Genomic DNA, 19653 nt, shown 5'->3' on the forward strand with positions numbered 1-19653 from the left:
AAATAACAGGATCGTTTTCATGTTTCCCTCCCCGCTGACAAATGAAGGCCACATGGCGGATTGCAGGCCAGCATTGTTTTGAAAAAGATCCCGCGCCGAGCCGAGCTTCTCGTCCGTTTGTCTCTCGATATTATACACATATTTACAAACCATAAATAAAACCTCTTCTCCTCCCTCATGTCTGTTCGCAAAAACACTCTCATTTCAGCAAGAATGTCCAGCCTACCTTCACACGGGACGGCGCCACAAGTGGCTTTTTTTTCTTTCTAGTAAAAGGTTTTCAAAGGGCATTTTGTTGATGATATTTTTTCTTTCTTTTTGTTTTTAGAAAGGACAAGTGTTCATATTCGGGGTTTTGTTTGAATAAGCCTCGCTCTGCGGCCCAGGCTGCAGTATGCTGTCCTGTGATAGGGTCAAATGACTGGAAGCGGAGGCCAGTGCTGGGGTCAACATGGCCAGGATCTGAGCCTGGCTGCCCGGCTGCGCGCTGTAGGAAGAGGCGGAGGGGTTGGCCGCGCCGATGATATTGTCAATGGAGAACGAAGGTCGGCTCGGAGTGCTGGAGTCCGTCTTGAGAGGCGGCAGAGAAGGGCTGAGTTGGGGGTAAAAGGGCTTTCTCAAATCGGCCGCAAGAAGGGAGGGCAGGGGATGCGGCACGGGGAATATGGTGGCCGATGTGGGCAAGGTGCAGGGGGCGTTAGGGAACGGGAACGCACCGCCCGTGTGGTGCGGGTGATACGGGTTGTGAGCTGCGTGGAAGTTCTGCAACTGAAGTCCATAATTGTATCCATACGGGCCGTATCCAAACCCGGGTAGGAAACCACCGGCGTCCCTGAGGATTTCATTAGCCTGGTGCCTCTTGAAGCGCTTCCTCCTGCGCAAGAAGCTCCCGTTGTCGAACATGTCCGCGGAATCCGGGTCGAGGGTCCAGTAGTTGCCCTTCCCCGGGTTGCCGGGCTCCCGTGGTATTTTCACGAAGCAGTCGTTGAGGGAAAGGTTGTGGCGAATGGAGTTTTGCCACGCGGGGAACTTCTCTCGGTAGTAGGGGAATCTGTTGCTGATGAACTCGCAGATCTCGCTGAGGGTGAGGCGTTTCTTGGGGCTCTGCAGGATGGACATGGTGATCAGGGCAATGTACGAGTATGGGGGCTTCACAAGTGCACTCTTTCTGGATTTGTCCCCGATCACGCTGCCGGCCTCTGCGCTCGACCCCATCTGGTCCGAGGGGCAGTCGGAGCTGCTGAGCCCCGGAGAGGAACCCCTCTCGGCCGCGTTCTGGGAGTAATTGTCGTCGGAGTCATTGTCCAAGTTGAACTCGTGGTGAATGAACTTTCCGTCCTTTCCAACGGACAAGTCGCCCCCGACCACATCGATGTCCACGTCTTCGGACAATGCAGAGCTATCGGACATATCCGTCCCTAAAGTCATCCTCGGGGACGCCGCTTCTCTTCCCCACTCTCTCCCAGATGTCCTCCTCCCGTGGTCCGGTGAGGCTGCTGAGCGAGAGCGCGCTCTCTCTCTCTCCCTCTCTCTCTCCCGCGCACAACCACACCAGACTTCTGCTGCAGCTTTATCTCCAACTACTGAACGCACACATGGCTAGAAGCTATCGGAAGTATTAAATAACTCTTTGACCTGTGGCTTTGGCAACTCCTGGTCGTCCGAGGCTGGTCAGGCAGGGGCCGTGCGAGGTTCTCATCCAGCGAACAACTTCTGGTTTTCAGGCGTAAAAAAAAAAGAAAAAATGACAGTCAAAGATCTTCGATCTTGCACCGACACACACTTCGGTTGCGATTGATTCCGCCCGGGATCGGTGGAAGCTGTGGCTCATTTATAAAGCTACTTTTGGATATCCAAGTATGTTTCCAAAATATCTTTTACGCACGGGATTGGGTAGGTATCCAGCCAGACTGTCACACTATCCTCCCTAGCTCTCAGGAGGTATTTATAGGAGCGCGTTGGTCACGTGGTCTTTGAGTCACTGTTACCAGGAACTGGACGAGATCACCCTGCAAAAAGTAATATCAGCCGCTTGAATCTTAAAATCATGAAGGGTCAAATAATTGAATGGAAAAATAACAGAAAGATCATATCTGTCGTTCCGATGCATTTTGACGGTGTAGGTGAGAATCTCCCTCGCTCCCTACTTCAATATACGGGGCTTAACGTGGGCATATTCAAGAAATATAAAAAATTGTCTCACTTAAAACCAAATTATGCCCTTTTTTACTTTGCTCTTTGTAACTTTTAACTTCGAGTTTATTTCTGTACATATTTCTGTGTATTTATCATTTTTCTTTTTTTCTTTTTTGCAGTGTGCAAAATATAAGGTGCACACCGATGGTGCTACAAACACAATACATTCAGGTCATTTTTTTAAATTTATTTTTATCTTCAAATCTGGATATACTTAGATATGGTTACAAGGATATGTTACATATATCAAACCCTCGAATTATTATTTGTATTATTATTGTTATTACCATCATGATGATTTTATTATTATTATTATTATTATTATTATTATTATTATTATTATTATCTTTTCCTGTTCAAACATAATATGTTTGTCAAATTCAGAAATGAAAAATTTCCTCACTCTGTTGAATATAGGTTATAGTAAATACAAAATCTGGATGTTGTGGACAATAGGATTATTCATATTACCTTCGTTTGACTTATATTTAACATTTTCAACTCTTTACGAGTTTTAAGGTGTTGATGCCCAAAACTAGTTTTTATTGAACAATTAGTGTGATGTTTAATAACAGGTTCTACAAACGGGGCTGGTCTACGTCTGTTCCTAATATATTGGTTAATTTGCCTGTATTAAATTCCTCGTTGGAGATGTTTGGCCCGTTGCCTTTTCCCTGCATCACTCTCATAGTTTTGTATTTTCCTTGTCACAACATTATCCGTGTGCATTTTTTGCATAATTCACCGAGGGCACACATGGCCCATGTAGTCAGTGCGCCCTTTTTATTTATTGGAAGAATCAAGTTGAATTCAAACATTAAGCTTTAATACCCAACATAAGCCCTGACTGAGCCGGGTGTGCTCTGATCTTCTCTGACCTGCCTTTCACAAACCCTTTAAATTTGAAATAGACACCCAGACTTTCATGACAACTGTCCCACTGGGACATTACTCTCCCCAGGTCTCACGGGAGACCATTTTTGCAATAGGTACCATATAATTGGCTGCATGACTTAGTGATTAAAAAAAATAAATACCTGTCATTCTTTATGCACAGACGTGTTGATTTTTGCTATATTGGACCCAAATATTGTATCTGACAGTCATTCGATTAAACGTATAAGCTAGGTGACCCATTAAAAAAAATACGTTTTGTGTGCAGCCTGTAGAATATTGGCAACAAAATTATTCGTTTACACTTTAAAAAAAATCAGTTGTCAAGAAAACTGTGCAGTTGCACATATTCAATCGTATCAGTTTTTATCTTTTTTTCCCCCTAATTATTCAGATTTGTTAACGTATAAAATATGCAAAGTTGAAGAGCTGATTTCAAGTTTCTCTAGGTTTAGTGTTGTGGGTCTGTGATCTGGCCGAAAGCATGAGAGTCTTGTTATCGTAGTTTGTGGTGTTGATGCGCCCCCTGCTGGTGTCAGAGCTACACGAATCTATTCCTACAACAGGGAAATACAGTTCCACTGTAAAGTTGAACTGAAAAAAACAAACTGAAGACTATAGCTGCTGCTGAAATACGAGAAAGCTGCAAATCAAAGTCATAAAATGCTGTACCGTCATATCAGTGAGACCCAGAAAGAAATGTGGATTTATTGTCTTCATATTTCAAATAACAATGTCTAACAAGGTAATGTATAAAGTAACGCAATTGGTGAGCAAAGGTTATTCACCTTTATTTGTCACAAAGTGCTTAACGCTCATAGTGATATCAACAAAAAAGAGTCAGATAAAAAACAAAATAAAACACATAAGGGCACCAGATGAGATACAACTCTGTCTGAGCCGAACTGATGTGTTTTAGAGGAGTCCGATTAAAGTTTGTCCGAGGTACATGTAAAAAGTCCTGGAGAGAGAACCAAGGAGCTTGGTGCGGAGGTTCAGAAAGGACCAGGACATGTGTAGGTATAACAAATTTGAAATGCATTCTAAAATGAACAGGAACCCGTAGAGTCAATGTGATAGTTAACATGTGATCATCTGTCGGATCGTATCTAGAGACTATAGCAGCAGCGTTGTACATCACTGTAATCACATTACATGTACCAGCTCAGCATCAGGGTACTTTGGCTGTCGGACAGATGATGAGATCATCGTCACAGTCTACAAGACTGTGACGTGGCGTCTAGATAAGAGTTCAGGCTGCACTGCGACTCTGTGACCCCTTATCCATCAGTGTGGCACTAACCATTGAATGACATCATCAGGAACCAGAAAAGCAGTGGCATCTGGATATTCTGATTATCCCGTTTCTCATTTATTCAGGTTTAATAGCTGAACTACTGCTAAACGTCTACAGACACTGAAGCCATACACCAGTCCTGCAACGCTCACTTTGAGAAGTAGATGTATAGTAGTAGTAAAGTTGTTTGCCTTTTTGTTGTGGTTCAGATAACATCACATTGAGATATTTCTTGAGTTTTGTAGCGTAATATTTCTGCATGAATTGCCTCTTTGCACCAGCAGATTTTTCTTTCTCTACAGAAAAATGTTTTTGAATCTCTTAAACCATGTACTAATGATCTTTTCCACTAAGGGAACCAGGGCTTAAAGAAGACACAATTCTTCAATTAACTAAACAACTCTGGGGGTAAAGGGGAAAAATAAATCTGTAATTTAAGTATGACCAGGAAGCAGAACACAAAAAACTATGACAGTGCTTCCTCAAACAATAGAACGACTCAAAAATTCAATGAATCATTCTCTATTCTGTGGAAAACTTCCAACATACTGTACACCCAACCAACCGACCACATTGTAGTCACAAAAATCAACATTTGTAACCTTATGATCTGCTTACTTCATCATAATCGCAAGTTTTGCAACAAACATACGAATTGTAAAAAAAATAATAATCTCAATTTGAAAAGTTTTGATTTACCATCTCTTGCTTTTGCTTCCATCTAGTGGTGGAACTTTCTAAACCAGTAGCCGCTGTTAACTCCAGTTACCCCCAAAGCAAAGAAGGCAGCATCATGTACAGTAACCTTAACGATCTCATGTCATGATTGTTATTAGTGGAAACATTCTGAGCACTAGCAACTTTCACCTGGCCTGTCTGTAATTTACACATACGAATGGAAAACCAGATTATTGGTATATGGATCACCTGAATAAAAAGCAAACTATATCAGAGGTAATTTTAGTAGGGTTATATCTGTATACACTTTTGTAACTCTCTTTCTTTTGTGTTATTCAATTTTTTTTTTTTTGGTGAATTGCCGGTTGTTGTTTTTTAAATGTAATTTTTTTTATAACTTTTATATTTTTACTAACATTAACTTTTACCCTTGCTTTCTTCATTTCCATATGACCCCAGATGTCTACGGAAGCAACTTTCATGAACTGCAATTAATGTCCATCTAATATTTTCATTTTCAAAAGAAAACTATAGCAAAAAGAATTAAATCTGAACAACAGCTTTGTTCATAACCAGTGATTATTTCGTAGATTTGATTAAATCAATTTCAAATGTGACATGCAAGCATTAATGTTAAAGTGAGAAAATAAAAGTATATTAAAAGAATAAAAGTTAAATTAATCAAAACATTTTGAATAAGAACTTTATATGGTGAATTTAAAAATAAAGGAACTAAAAGGGGGAAACAATTAAACTATAATAAAGATAATTTCAAAAGAGATATTTAAAGTGTAATAGAGGCTCCAGTCCAATATGAAAAAAATACAAATTGCATTCATAATTCTTTTACACCTGTTTTTGATACAGCTTCTCTTCATTTTAATGATGCATTTCATGTTTTGAAACCATAAAGCTGGATATGTGTTTTTAGAGTATTTTGATTCTGTGTGTAACTGTTTGAAAGATTTTAGCTCATTATGTGTGAGCAATTCCTGACGTGGAATTTGTATTTCTGTGAAACGATGATGATGCTGTTTCTAAATATTTATTGGGTTTAACTTGTATGCTTAATATGTAAACCAGTGTGTAAAGTTTTTAAGTGTTTTCCTTGTGTTTATGTGTCAAGGCTATTATGAAACATTCAGTTTGCTTTACAACAGGCCAAGATTTCCAATTTCAATTTTGATGCAATACTAAAGAACTAACCTTAAAAGATATTTGAATATGAATCTTATTTTCAGTGTGTGTTATCAAATAGTAACATTTTAAATAAAACTTTGTTTAAACAAACGAAGGATGTTATTGATCAGTGGCCTCATATATTAGAAAAAAATTATAGAGTAAACTTCAATAAATAAACAAAACACATTTAAATCGTCAAAAAAAATAAAGACCAACGGTTTTTAAAAAATGTATTTATTTTTAGAGCACCTGTCTTCAACAATAATATCAAAGTTTTTACAAACTATTTACATGAAGAAGAAGACTTGAATCTTATAATGACCACATGCACGTGAACTTAAAGCAAAAAACACAGGAAATGTGAACGATATGTGTCACAATAAGATTTACAGTAAACTCTGAGATACACTCATGGAATGTGTCAAACGGATCTAAATGGCTTTTGTATATAGGAATGTTTCTTTTCACGAGGCTCGGTCCTCTCATTTCGATGTATAAACAAGTTCTTACAGGAGCACGATGGAACAACACTGAGCCACCTCAGGCATTTTTGATGCGCAGGCTGTCATATGCCAACAAACTTCTGACCATTTATGTAATGATGCCAACTGTGCTTCTCTCATATTTTCTCTCGCGCGGGACACCCGAGTGGCCCGCGATGTTTCTATCACCGAATCCCTTCCTTCCAGCGCACCGTCTCACATGTACCGGTCTAATCCCGACGCGAAGTTGGCCTGTCGCATGTAGCTGTTGTTGTAGGAGTTCATGGGGCCGGAGAGGCCCAGCAGCTGCTCCGTGTGCTCGGCGCACGGGCCCGGGCGCAGCGCCGGCAGCGAGAGCCGGTTGCCGGGGCAGTAGACCTGGGAGCTCCCCGGGGAGAACCCGGACTGCGTCATGGCGGACAGGTTCGGAGGGGACGCCGACGAGGAGTAGGGGTACCCGACGTTGCCGCTGCCCCTGCCCAGCATGTTCGCCGAGGGGCTGGCCGCCTGGCCCTGGAAGCACGCGGACGGGTCGCAGCCGGGGGTCATGGCGCCCAGGTCGCCGCCGCCGCCCAGCGCCTGCAGCGCCTGCGGGTTGAGTTCCGCGCCCGGGCAACTCTGCGCCCCCGTCTGCTGGCTGATGATGCTGTCGATGCTGAACATGCGCGGCTGCCCTTGGCCGACGCCGGCGGAGGCCTGGTAGTGATGCAGCATGGCCGGGTGGTGCGGGGACGTGGCCGCCAGCTGCGGGCCGTAGCCGGAGCCTATCCCGGCGTACAGGGTGTTGGGGTACGAGGGCCGGCCCATCGGGGTCGGGGTGAAGGCGCTCGAGCTCTGCATGTAGCCGGGGTACGTGCTCACGTCCGTGCGCTTGAAGCGCTTCCTCCTCCGCAGGAAGCTGCCGTTGTCGAACATGTCCTCGGCCGCGGGGTCCAGGGTCCAGTAGTTGCCCTTGCCCGGCCTGCCGGGCTCCCGGGGGATCTTCACGAAGCAGTCGTTGAGCGTGAGGTTGTGGCGGATGGAGTTCTGCCACTTCTTCGAGTTCTCCCGGTAGAAGGGGAAACGCTCCATGATGAACTTGTAGATGCCGCCCAGGGTGAGCTTCCTCTCGGGCGAGTTGGCGATGGCCATGGCGATGAGCGCGATGTAGCTGTAGGGCGGTTTCCCCCTCTGCACGGGCCTCTTCCTCCGCCGGCTGCCGGCGGGCAGGTGCTCCTCCTCGGCCTGGCCCAGGGCGGCCCCGTCCTCCGCGGCCGGGCTGCCTGCCCCGGGCTCGGACTTGATCAAGACGTTGTCCTTGGACCGGGCCTGCAGCATCAGGGGCAGCGGCGAGTCCAGGCTCACATCTGGAGACAGGAGGACAGGACTCGCCTCGGCGGGCGAGTGCTGCGTCTCTGCGGTCATGTTGCACATGCCAGAGAAGTAGGAATAATTTGCCAGATTCATAAAAGAAAGACACGGGATGCTCTGCTCTTTGACGAAATCTTCGGCCGAGAGAGGGAGAGGTGTATATTTTAACAGTGGCTGGTCCACTGCATACGCTGGCCCCCAAAATAGCCCCCGTCCTGCCCCGGGTGTGTGTGTGTGTGTGTGTGTGTGTGTCAGTCAGTCCAGGTGAGAGGAAGGCGTTGACAGTTTTATAAGGCAGGGCACGAATGACGCCACTGGCTCGCTGGTGACGATGGAGGCAGGAGGATAACATCCCAGAAGGTAATTCTAATATTCCCCTGAGCCATAAAGGGAACATAAGCTACACTGTGATATCACATTTTACACAAAATGATGACATAGATGATGGTATACACATACAGGTATAGTTTGAGTGTGGGGTATGTTTCACCAATTAGTTTTTCCTCCGGTCCCCTGGGGTTGACATGCTTGTATTCTTGGATTTAGTTACTAAAGAATACCTTTTTTTAAGGCCTTTTGTCATGGTAACATGCAGCGCATGAGCATTCTTATGGACCATGATTATTGCTGATGTGAGAAAACCCCCTTAGTGGAACCCTGTTAAATGGAGCCTTTAATACTAGTAGCGTTTCATTGATGAGCCCTTCTCTCCCTCCGACCCTGTCACTCTGCTGTTCTCTGACTGCTCTGTGTCGGTGTATCCAGGGCAGAAACAACACGCACAGAGCCGCTCAGTGCTCCTCCAAACCCAACGGACAATCCACCAATTGAAAAATAATAACATGCCACTGAAAACAAGCAATTGAGCTATCAAAGCTTTTGGGGAAGAAAAGTAAATATCCCTCCATTTCATTTTCATTTTTGGAGAGTGATAATCAAACAGACCCCTGGCCCGGAGAGGAGGTGTGTTATCTTATGGATTTCGAAGTGAAAACACCGTTCTGCACACAATTGGTATATGCAGACAACACCCCTTCAAACACAATCGTGTGATGGTGCTTCTAATTGATTATTTAGGCCAATAGAGGGTTGGAGTTAATTACAAAGGGAAAAGATACACAGGGAGGTGACCTGCCGCCATCGCTCTTAACAACACGGGGAGAGGTGCTGCGGGTTGTTGTGGGTGATACGATGTTCGGGGACGAGTCTAGCAAGGCAGCCTCGTGTTGCACGAACATTTATTAACACAATGACGTGAAGGCAGGTGACAAATTGGGATAAAATGAAGGGGGAAACCATGGATTTGGGGAGTTTCCATACACAAGGACACAAGGGACACTGAATAGTTTTGATGGGTTTCAAAATGATGGGCATCGTATACCACGGCCTTTCCTGTCACCATCAATCTACTGGAATACTGCTGAGAGATATTGGGCCAGATTGTTGGACAGTTTTATTCTCTTGTCAATGTCGAAACGGAGTGAATATCTTCTGGCAAAAGGTTCTTTGCCAAAGTGCACTAAAGCTATTCTAGACAATATGTTTACTGACCAAACACCTTATTTAAAAGTTTACTTCTCCTCAATTCTCCTTTTAATTTATCACCAATTTGTGCATATGCATCCATACAAATTGATTAATTGGTTAATTGATTATTTAAGGGACTTGTTGTTCCTCCTAGCAGGGCTGATGAAAAAAAATAATCAAACTAAAGTAATTAGTCATAAATGTTCTACTAGATGTTACACACACACACACACACACACACACACACACACACACACACAGATGACTGGACCCCTCCCGACCCAGCCGCAGCTCAGACAACACTAAGCCCAGCTAGCTACTCACAGCCAGTGGCTAACAGCTTCAGACAGGCGTGGGAGCAGGACTGTATCCACGCAGGATCTGCCCCCAGAGCTGTCAGGTCAGGCAGGACAAACAGGGGCTCAGGCCAGGAAACGGGCCCTCTGCCTCGGGGCCTGCGGCCTCTTGCTAATCCCCTCCCCTCCCAAACTACCCCACCACCCGACCAGAGTCTCCCTACACTTCGACGCTCCCCACACGCTCGTCCTGTACTGTGGTCGGTTTATGTTTACGATTTTGGCCACGTTGTTCTACGCATCCATTCACCAACATGCACGTGCATATTTTAGTTGAAAAAACAGGTCCAGTTCCACTGTCCAGTTCCAGTGGTACCATTATTACAGTATGACATTACCCCCCTTATCTGCTGCACTGGAATCCAAATCAGTATCTGTCAAATTAAACAAGATAGAAAAAGCCAAATAGCTGCTATTTTACTGCCAATTTCTGGGTCTGTTCAGCATCCATTAAGAGCCCAAACCCTCATACATCAATACACTGAAGGTGCCATTATTTAACTTCAATTATGCATGTAAGAAAAAAGTTATCTTGCAAGAATTATAGTACTTGGATAAGCCACAAGTTGTTTGCTGTAGCTGGAATCTTGTAATATGCTTTTATTGCGGACAGACACATACACATTTGTCTAAAGTGTTGTATTACAGACGAAAAAGCTTTGATCTAAGTAGTTCAAGCTGATGATTACATTTTTTAAATGTTATATATCCTACATATCATTTGAAACAACTGTCTTGTTTGCCTATTTTTGAACTACAAGTTTCTTAGTTTCTGTAACTGAAGCCTGAATCCCACTTTAAAGTAGCAGAATGTAATATGTCTAAACAGAGAAAATAAAAGAATCTAGAATATTAGGCAATACCATAAGCATATTAGTTTGAATATGCTTTTTTTTCATTTTGGAATTAATAACATTATTATCACCTATAAATAGAGGTTTTGGATGTAAGACACTTGTTGTTTTTGGATTATGTGCTCGCTGTCAAACTGAAAACAAAAATTGAACAACAATAACAGATGTTGTATCCAAACCATGCACTTGCAGTTTCAAGGCAGATAGAAAAGCAGTGGGACATTGCTGTAAAAGACAATGATTGGATGTGTGTGCACCTTCTTTTTACAAGAAACAGCATTACAAGGAAACAGTATTATGATGGCAGTTGCACGCAGTGCATTCCACAACATATTCTCCAGTTTTCTGTAAAGTGCACACCTACAATCTATGGTGGTCTCAGGTGGTAGTTAGTCTGCAGGGTGCCTTCCTCTTGAAATACTGAGAAATACTGAGGGACAGCGGGACAGACAGAGTTGCTGAGTAAACACTTGGAATCCATTCATTCGCAAAGTGGCTCCAGGGGACAGGGACGGGTGGGGGGGAGGAGTGGGCATGAGAAAAAGAGGGGGAATAAAAAAGGGAGAGGGACAGAGAGAGAGAAACAAAAGAGAGCGCAACCTTTTTCTTGCTCAAGCTCATCAAGTACGGGCCAGGGCTCCTGAAAACGCAGGGATTACCAGGGTTCTGGGTCTGTGCTGGCCTGGGCCGCCTCTGCTCACTCCTGCACTGCACGCTACACTGCCCTGCTAAAGCACTGCACATGGTTCTCACACACTCAGTCTCTCTCTCATACACACACACACACACACACACACACTCAGCCAGTCATGCTTGCTTATATGGTGCTCATCTTTCATTCGTGAAAATTCACATGGGTGCTCTGCTCACAGAGAAACGACTACAATTAGACATACTCACACACACGTATACTATACTCTGAAGCAGCATGTACTAGCATCTTTACTTTATTCTTAGTTTTGTTTTCTGCCTCAGCTTAATGCTGTGTTACCTTTAAAATTGGCAGTGGAGAAACCGATTCTACTTGCTACAAAAAAAATTCGGTGTCTCCTGCAATTCTTCATTCATGGAGGAACATGAACCTTTGACCTGTACTGATGGAATGAAATCCCCCAGCATCACAGCACTGCAACCAGGCATGCTGCAGGGTTCATCCGCCGTGGTGAACACCAAGCTGAGGTCACATCCTGCAAAGATAAGCACCGTATTTAAGTAATTAGGAAGTGAGGGACACACGGATGAGGTGGAAAACAAGCCTTCAGGTTATGTGTGTTGCCTTGAGACTACTTCCAGCCTTCTATAAGGACATACGGATAAGAAATGAAGCGTGGTATCAGCATTGTCATCTAACTCCTCTTTACAAATACATGTATACTCTACACAAGAGCATATTAGTGTGAATAACTGGCAGTGGTTGTTTATCCATTCTTATAAAGCTTCTGTTGCTATCACTATATCACCTCCAACGTAAAACAACCTAAGTGCTCAGATTTGGACATTTTAGAGGAACAAAATGATCAATGGAGCCGCCCAGATATTACGAAGGTAAGAAGTAAACACTGACCTAATACTCAAGTGCTTATACCACAGTGAGCTAACAGAGAGGAGCTTAATGACTTAACACCGGGAGCTTCAGGCAAGCTGGTTATGTCTTTCCTCAGCTGCTCTCTGTAGCTGGGGCCACTCGTACAATTGAGAGCAAACACATGAAATCATACACCTGTCTGCTCTTGAAAGCCGAGGTGGCCAAAACCCAAAGTTGAGTTCTGTAAGATAGGATGTACATGCCTTGCCTGTTGAATAAAAAAAAACCCTCAGTATTTTAAGATTTTGTTAAATAAATTTACCGATCCAGTCAGATGACCAAATAAGATTATAACATCAGTTGTTGAAGGCTAAATGAATTAATTCATATACCCACAAGCCAAAGCATGATAATCAGATTGAGAAGGATTTTGTTCCGATATCCAACTTAGTGCTGCAACTAATGTTTGTTGGCTTTGCTGTACAAGGCCATGTGTTTTTCTGAGGCATTCCTGGAAGACTATGTGGACCAGACCGGCAGACTGGCTGGTGATGAGTAACGCTTTCCCGCAAAGGGAAGAGGGGCTGGTGTGTGGGCCGCATGGCTGGGTGATGTGTTAGTGTATGCCATCATGTGTTCATACATGTATCAGGAGAGCTGAATACACATTTTCTTTCACTTCACCCAGAACACTTGTTAAAGCTTCTTTCATCTCACATTTTTACCGTCCAAAAATGTCTTCAAGTGGCAGTGGGGGAGTATCAGTGAGGTCACAGTGACATAGACAAATCCTGCATTAGACGTCAGAGTTTCGGAGCAGAGAGACAGACATGAGCGGTGGGCTCAGAAAGGAGACAAGGACTTTCATTCAGCGACTCCATGTCTCTTCATACTTCTGTCTTTCAGCATGCACTTCTCACTCTCTCTCTCATTTCAGCTCTTCTTGCAGTGGACTGAATCTCACAGTTTACTACAGAGAGAAGTAAAAGGAAACCATTATACCAATAAATAATAAAAAAATAAAAAATACCAATATCAAAATAAAAGTGCGAATGCTGCTCATATCATTTTCGTCAACAGCACTAGTTGTTCACCTCAAAGCAGGTATTGGTCCTGGCATTGCTTGGTGGTGAGAGATGGACAGGCAGCATGCGGACACACAGCAGCCTGCCTCAAGGCTTTATTAGACTTAGAGAGGGGAGAGCAATTATAAGACCCGGCCTTTACACACACACACATACACACACACATATACACGCACACATGTATTTGTGAAAGATTTGTTGTAGTGCCAAGCCCCGAATGTTCAACCTTTATCATGAAAATTCATTAAAGCTGAAAGGTCAGAATGAAGGTGCCTGGATGTTATTCAGCATATTCACTTTACAGAAATCAGATTCAACTAATGTTTTAACATTTAAATTTAAAATACTGCTAGGAGATAGTAACGGATACAGAGTAAAATTCTTGTGCAAATGTTAAACTCGCTGCTCTATTCCTCAAATTTTTTGTGTTTTAGATGGCCACTCAGAGATGACGAGTATTTCCCAGCTCTAACCACAGTGGCTCATCCATCCATGTCTGTGGAAGTGACTTGGGACAGAAGTGTTTACCAACCAGTCCCACACCCGCTCTCCACCTATTGTCCTTCCTGTTGTCCGCAACCAGCTCAGACAGGTGGGATCAGCAATCCATTACGCTCTTTAAGACTTGTACACACAAAACAACCAGTAAACTTCAGGTAAGAGAATTTGCTGAGCACATGTGCACACAAATGGGATGAAGATGCACACATGCAGGTACATGCACATCGGGGATTTTCATCTTTGGCAACGCTGGCTGACAGCACCAAAATCGGGGCTTGAAGTTGTAGTTCTCCTCTGTGTGTTTGTGTGTAACATCAGAGTGCCCCTGTTACACACACGTGTACGAATGTTGGACTGGGCACTCTATAATGCTTGCATGTACTATGTATCATATTAAGTTCATTGTTGTTATTCTTGTGATGGTCTACTTACCTGATCAGAGTTCACACAGCTTTCCAACAACTCACTGGCCAGGACTGGTCAGATCCTGCAGACACTTACACCCATCTAGTGGCTACTAGAACAACTGTGGGTTTTCTAGAGAGCAGATGTTGCATTCTTTCTCTAATGTATATTTTTGCTGTGCAACCAACAATAATATGAACAAATTAATGCAAGCACAACCTCTCGGTCACAGTTTTAACAAAGACGAGCATAAGCTTCATAAATAAGAGTGAAGACTGCATTTCTAATAAAATGTTCACCTTATTATGTTTACTCTTTGTATGATCGAGAACATATTACTGTGGAAGAAGAGATGATGTGGAGCTGGAAACTTGATTGATAATTTAAATATAATGAACAGAGGTCTAATACTTATATTAATTTATTTTTAGTTACAGTCATTTTAATAAGGACTCAAGGGTCACCTCCAATCCAAACTGATTCTGTGGTTATTTGAATCTGGGGAATTAGAGACAGCATCTCCACATACTAAAAATATGTAAATCAAAACGTCAGTACTTGATAGTTTGTCATATTCTTACATTTGAGTCGTACTATTGACACATAATTGTGCTTTCTGAAATCAAATACTTCAGGTTTGAGCAGAATATTTGAACGTAGGACTTCAGGTTGTCTTATCATATGTCATCGCCCCATTCTCTGTCTGTGGATTTCTCTATCTCTCTGACCACTGCTGCTCTAATGAATGAATAACTGCCAGGCTCACTGTGGACTGTTTGGTGGTTATATAGTATCTTCTGGAGAAAATATGAGTATTTATTAATGTATAATAATAAATTACTACCATGACTGTGGCTGTACACACTCCAGCACAGTAGATGTCAGAATTCGAACGAATGCGAGAAGAAGAAGAAGAAGAAGGCGGCGCAGTGCGGAACTTATGTATCCCTTACTTTGTTTCCGGCGGCTGACAAAACTGGCGTACAGGCGGGTCTTTCTCAAAACCGTCCGTCGTGTGTGACGTCAGAGTCGAATAAAGCGATCTCCAGTTCAGATGTAGCTCCATCGCCAGCTTCCCTCTCTCCGCCGCGACAAGGACCGCGGGTCGCTTCGAAACGTTATGGCGTCGAGAAGAACATCAACTGTGCCGAGTGGTTTAAAAAATGCCTCCGCCGACGCCAAAAGGTTAGTCGCCCTTCATTCCGCCGTCTTCGAAGTGAGCGTCTTGTATGTTCGCAGATTCTCGGCCAGTTAAACTCGAGGAGACTTTGATGAACTGAAATCCCAGTCGGACTAAAAAGCCGTTGTATTGAAAACGACAGGCTTCGGGCTATTGTTTCATTTTGCTGCATATTCCTAATTTTCACAAATATCAAACAAGAAGCCTGTAAAAAAAAGCAACACGTCTTTATATTTTTGTGAACGGTAACTAAAGGGGAAGCTAAGCTAACACGATAGCTTGCGTTTGAGTCGTTTTCTAAATGATAACATTCTCTCCGCTGTGCTACTTTTTTGTTTGTTTTCAGCTCGAAAAGTGGGAACAGCGTCAATAAAACCAACAACAGTGGAACTGGGAAGAAAGGTGTGAAATGTAAGTATTTATGTCCAGTTCATTGGACACTAATAATTTAATATATTTTTTCTTAGTTTTTTTTCATTCAAAGGGGAGTGTGTAGCTCATGAGACATGCATGTATATGCTTTATGGAGGGTTACATGGCTTTATCGATTTCTTTATTGTTTCTTTCATCATTATAAACATTTTCTTCACCCAACTTTAGCGAGTGGAACTATAGTCAAGTCTCGATATATGCAGTCTGCTGAGAAGACATCCCTTTCAAAGGTATCGCTTCTTTTCGTATTATGTTTTTGTACAATTTTCATGTTGTTGTTGCCTTGTGTATATGCTGTTCAGATTGTGTAATCTCTCTCTCTCGTAACATGCTGTCACCTATATAATAGGACATATTTGTATCCCATTGCATCCCCCATCCATTTACAGAGTAACTCACTGACCAACGAGTCTATTGCTGTGCCACCGAGGCCTTCTTCGCCTAAACCTCGTGGTGTCCGACCAAAGCTGGCCACTCCACCGAGACGCTCAATGGCCCCACAGGGTCTTGCAACAAGTGAGTGGTAATAATTGTGAAGCTGTATTCACACTGTTTATGACAGATGAGTACAATTTATTTTGATCTTGTCAATTTGAATCCAATGAGGATATTAATTGTAGAGTTCTCAAGCAGCAATTGTGTAAACTTCATTAGTTCTTTAACAGGTTTTTATTTTTTAGGTGGAAAGGCTGTTGCTCATACTTTGTGCAATGTTGTAGTTGAGTCCGTTGCTGTTAAACCCAGTAGTGCCAAGATCTTTTTTTCAACATTTTATTTCCCCTCAGTTCTAATTATCATTGTCTAAATATGATGTTTACATAACATTCGAGTAATCGTGTTATCTTTGTTACAGCCACGACAACGCGTGAAATGGAACCATCCCTGCTCGGGAAAAGTATTCTGCAGTCTACTTTCTCAGATGGACACTGCTTTCGACCAGATTTTGACATTTCAGTCATTAAAGGTAAACTGGTTTAAACCCCATACAATGCCTGTAGTTAATTACAAATGGGACAATCTAAAAAGTTTTCTTTGAATCTCTCTCTTATCTAAGAGAAAACGGTGATGGAAAATGCCACAGAGCCCGAGAGGAACCTAGAGGAGGAGAAGAGGGACATTGAGATGCAAACATTCCTCCTGGCATACCTCACAGCTAAGGTGAGTTCGTCAACAACTGTCCTTCAAGTAGGTGACTTGTCTGCTGTCTCTGATGAGAAATAAACATCTTGTCAAGATTCCCATGCTGTGACTTATCTGGCTCTGTCCCTCTGGTGTTTAAATGAAGATGGAGAACAACACTGCAAAACTGAAGGCTGACGCAGAGGCAAAGATCCTGCAGACGATGGAAGAAGAAGAGGAGCTACGTAAGGAGGTTCATGCTAAGAAGCGCAGATACCTTCTCACAGAAAAGAACAGGCTTGTGAATGAGCTGCTGGATTTGCAGGTCAGACAGTTTTTCTCCTTTGTACGTTGATTTATACAAACATGTATGTTCCCTGTATTTGTGTGTTCATGATTCTCATCATCACTCATTTTTTAAATTCTCAATCACAGATTGCTGCACTGACCCCTGTGGCAGAAGCTGCCAATCAGTTCACAGAGGACTACAAGTGTTTTGCAACTGCTGTTGACACCACCCGACATGAGCTACCTGTCAAGAACTTCTACATTGAAGGGGACAGAAGGGAATTTCTAGGTGGCAGCTAAGATTGTTAAAAATTTGAAAAATAAATGATTTAAACATACAGAAAGTAACAACATAAAAATTTGAATTTGGTATAGAGTCTTATGTCGGTAAATTCGAACTAGTGCGTCTAAATGTCTGATATTTAATTTCTCCAACAAAATAATTTTCTCTTCAAACAACCCACAGGAGCATATGTAACATAGCCAGTATAATTCTGATTTTGACAGATACTGTCCTGTAGGGATTGTTTTGTTATTAATGTCGATGTTATTATGTTTTTATTAATTAAGCAATAGCTCACGACAGACCGTGGTATACTCTCATTATACCACAGTTAAGGGAAATTGTTGAATGAAAGTAATAGACACACAACAATGTGATTTTTTTTTTTATTTAGTCAAAAAAGCATTTTTGGAATTATTCAACGTGACCTAACCAGCATGTGTTCTTGTGAATATCAAATGACGTGACGTGTTATGCAGGAACTGATGATAACTGATGTTTTTGATCATCATATAATTGCCTGTATCTCCCTATAATAGATAAAGCTGAGGCTTGCCTGAAGGAGAGTGAGAGGTTGCTGGCGGAGTGCACAGAGGGAGATCATAACGACAACAGAACCTCTCTAGATTCCCTTAGGAACATGAAAATGACATCTAAAGAGATCAGTCAGCAGCTGTCAGGGTAAGCACAAATGTCGAGAAAGCTGTATATACATGGTCTCCTCTGTCAGTTTTTAGATTTATTGCTATTTCGTTCCTTCCCAGAGGATTTCACTGTAGTTTAGGAATGTTTTGTCTAAGCTGTTCATAACAAAATCTCCTTTTAATCGTTTAATATTGTATTTCTGTGGCTGGAAATAATAGTTAATTAGTGTTTTAAGGAATTGAACACAAAGAAATATTCAGTCGAATCTAAAAAATTATGCTGCCATTGTTGGGGTTACACTTGCACTCAGACATTGGTCTTTTATCCATTTTGTTCTAGAACATTTTCAGAGCTGCTGGAGCTGTCGTCATCGGTCTGCCGCCACACGATCCATGCCAAGCAGGCTGTGGAGGAGGAGCAGCTCGGCACTGGGAGAACCCACGAGCTCTACTGCCCCAAACATTGACAGATGCCACATAGCATGAGATTCACAGTACAAGCACTTTGAAAAACCCTCCAATTGCCCCAGTCCCGATATATTTGTACCGCTTCTGTCTTCTGTTGTACAGTCTGTTTTAGTTTTGTTTGGGGTTTTTTGCAGCTGTACAATGAAATTGTAAATGTTGAATAATGACTGATACTGTTTTATAGATGAAACATTGTTAATAAGCAGAAAACAATAAAAATATAAATTGAACAGTCAACTTGGCCAATGTGCACTTTCACTATGTTAAAATACTCAGGACGAACTCGTCTTTAACATTGTCAGTTGATGTGAACACCAAGCAACAGCGGTGCTGCAGAACTTAAGAATACATTGTGATGCTTATTTTTTATAATAAGGCTGGTTTATACATTCTAAACTGCTGATTAAGTAGCACCGATTCCATTCTCACCAAAAGAAAATATAGCAAACATGTCACCACCATAGCTATTGAACATTTGGGGTTGTTATCATCCCGTGGAATGGATTTGGTACTGATCTAACGATGAAGCCTAATTTTATACATTTCATTGCAGCCCTAGTCTGTGCCTCATGCATTACTATTATAAAAACTTATTGGGAAACAAGCATAAAATCATGCAGCCAAGGTCAGGAGCTCTGTGATATGATCTCTGTGACTTGGACTGTGGTGGGTTTGAGTATTTCTGTAACTGTTGATCTCCTGGGATTTTCACACACAGCAGTCTAAAAAACAAAAAAAATATCCAGCAAGCAGCAGCTCTGCAGACCTGATGATGAAAGAGGTCAGGTAACTCAAAGCCTTGTCTCAACAGTCCAGGCTGCTGTTGGTGTTTTTTCTTGTCACACTTTGGGCCCCTTCATTGCACGTATGAACACGACAGTGGGTTTGGTGAATTTCAGGGGCTCCC

General features: G+C 42.6%; 3 protein-coding genes across 3 annotated transcripts in view; 1 reads left to right on the forward strand and 2 right to left on the reverse strand.

Moving 5' to 3' along the window:
- The window catches only part of foxd2 (forkhead box D2), a 2699-nt gene extending 789 nt beyond the window's left edge, over positions 1–1910 (reverse strand). Inside the window, exon 1 of the mRNA XM_035648548.2 lies at positions 1–1910. This exon is cut by the window's left edge and continues 789 nt beyond it. Within this exon, the coding sequence (XP_035504441.1) occupies positions 325–1428 (1104 nt within the window). The 5' untranslated portion in view covers positions 1429–1910 and the 3' untranslated portion in view covers positions 1–324.
- Positions 1911–6483: 4573 nt separating this feature from the next.
- Positions 6484–8175, reverse strand: foxe3 (forkhead box E3). The gene has a single exon (XM_035648593.2). The coding sequence runs from the start codon at positions 8173–8175 to the stop codon at positions 6946–6948; it is 1230 nt and encodes a 409-aa protein (XP_035504486.1). The 3' UTR covers positions 6484–6945.
- A 7148-nt stretch (positions 8176–15323) lies between these two features.
- Positions 15324–18983, forward strand: haus8 (HAUS augmin like complex subunit 8). Its single transcript, XM_035648594.2, has 10 exons — positions 15324–15517; positions 15859–15923; positions 16113–16174; positions 16334–16460; positions 16798–16908; positions 16999–17102; positions 17230–17388; positions 17499–17640; positions 18174–18315; positions 18619–18983. The coding sequence occupies exons 1-10, from the start codon at positions 15453–15455 to the stop codon at positions 18743–18745; spliced, it is 1104 nt and encodes a 367-aa protein (XP_035504487.1). The 5' UTR covers positions 15324–15452; the 3' UTR covers positions 18746–18983.
- Positions 18984–19653: the final 670 nt, after the last annotated feature.

This window comes from Scophthalmus maximus, chromosome 13 (genome assembly GCF_022379125.1).
Source record: "Scophthalmus maximus strain ysfricsl-2021 chromosome 13, ASM2237912v1, whole genome shotgun sequence".
NCBI classification, from domain to species: Eukaryota; Metazoa; Chordata; class Actinopteri; order Pleuronectiformes; family Scophthalmidae; genus Scophthalmus; species Scophthalmus maximus.

Excerpts from the sequence above, each read along its gene's own strand:
- foxe3 (XM_035648593.2), bottom strand. The coding sequence starts at position 8,175 with ATGAATCTGGCAAATTATTCCTACTTCTCTGGCATGTGCAACATGACC.
- haus8 (XM_035648594.2), top strand. The coding sequence starts at position 15,453 with ATGGCGTCGAGAAGAACATCAACTGTGCCGAGTGGTTTAAAAAATGCC. Across the intron at positions 15,518-15,858 it reads GCCTCCGCCGACGCCAAAAG|CTCGAAAAGTGGGAACAGCG; the intron begins GTTAGTCGCCCT and ends GTTTGTTTTCAG. Across the intron at positions 17,389-17,498 it reads ATGAGCTGCTGGATTTGCAG|ATTGCTGCACTGACCCCTGT; the intron begins GTCAGACAGTTT and ends TCTCAATCACAG.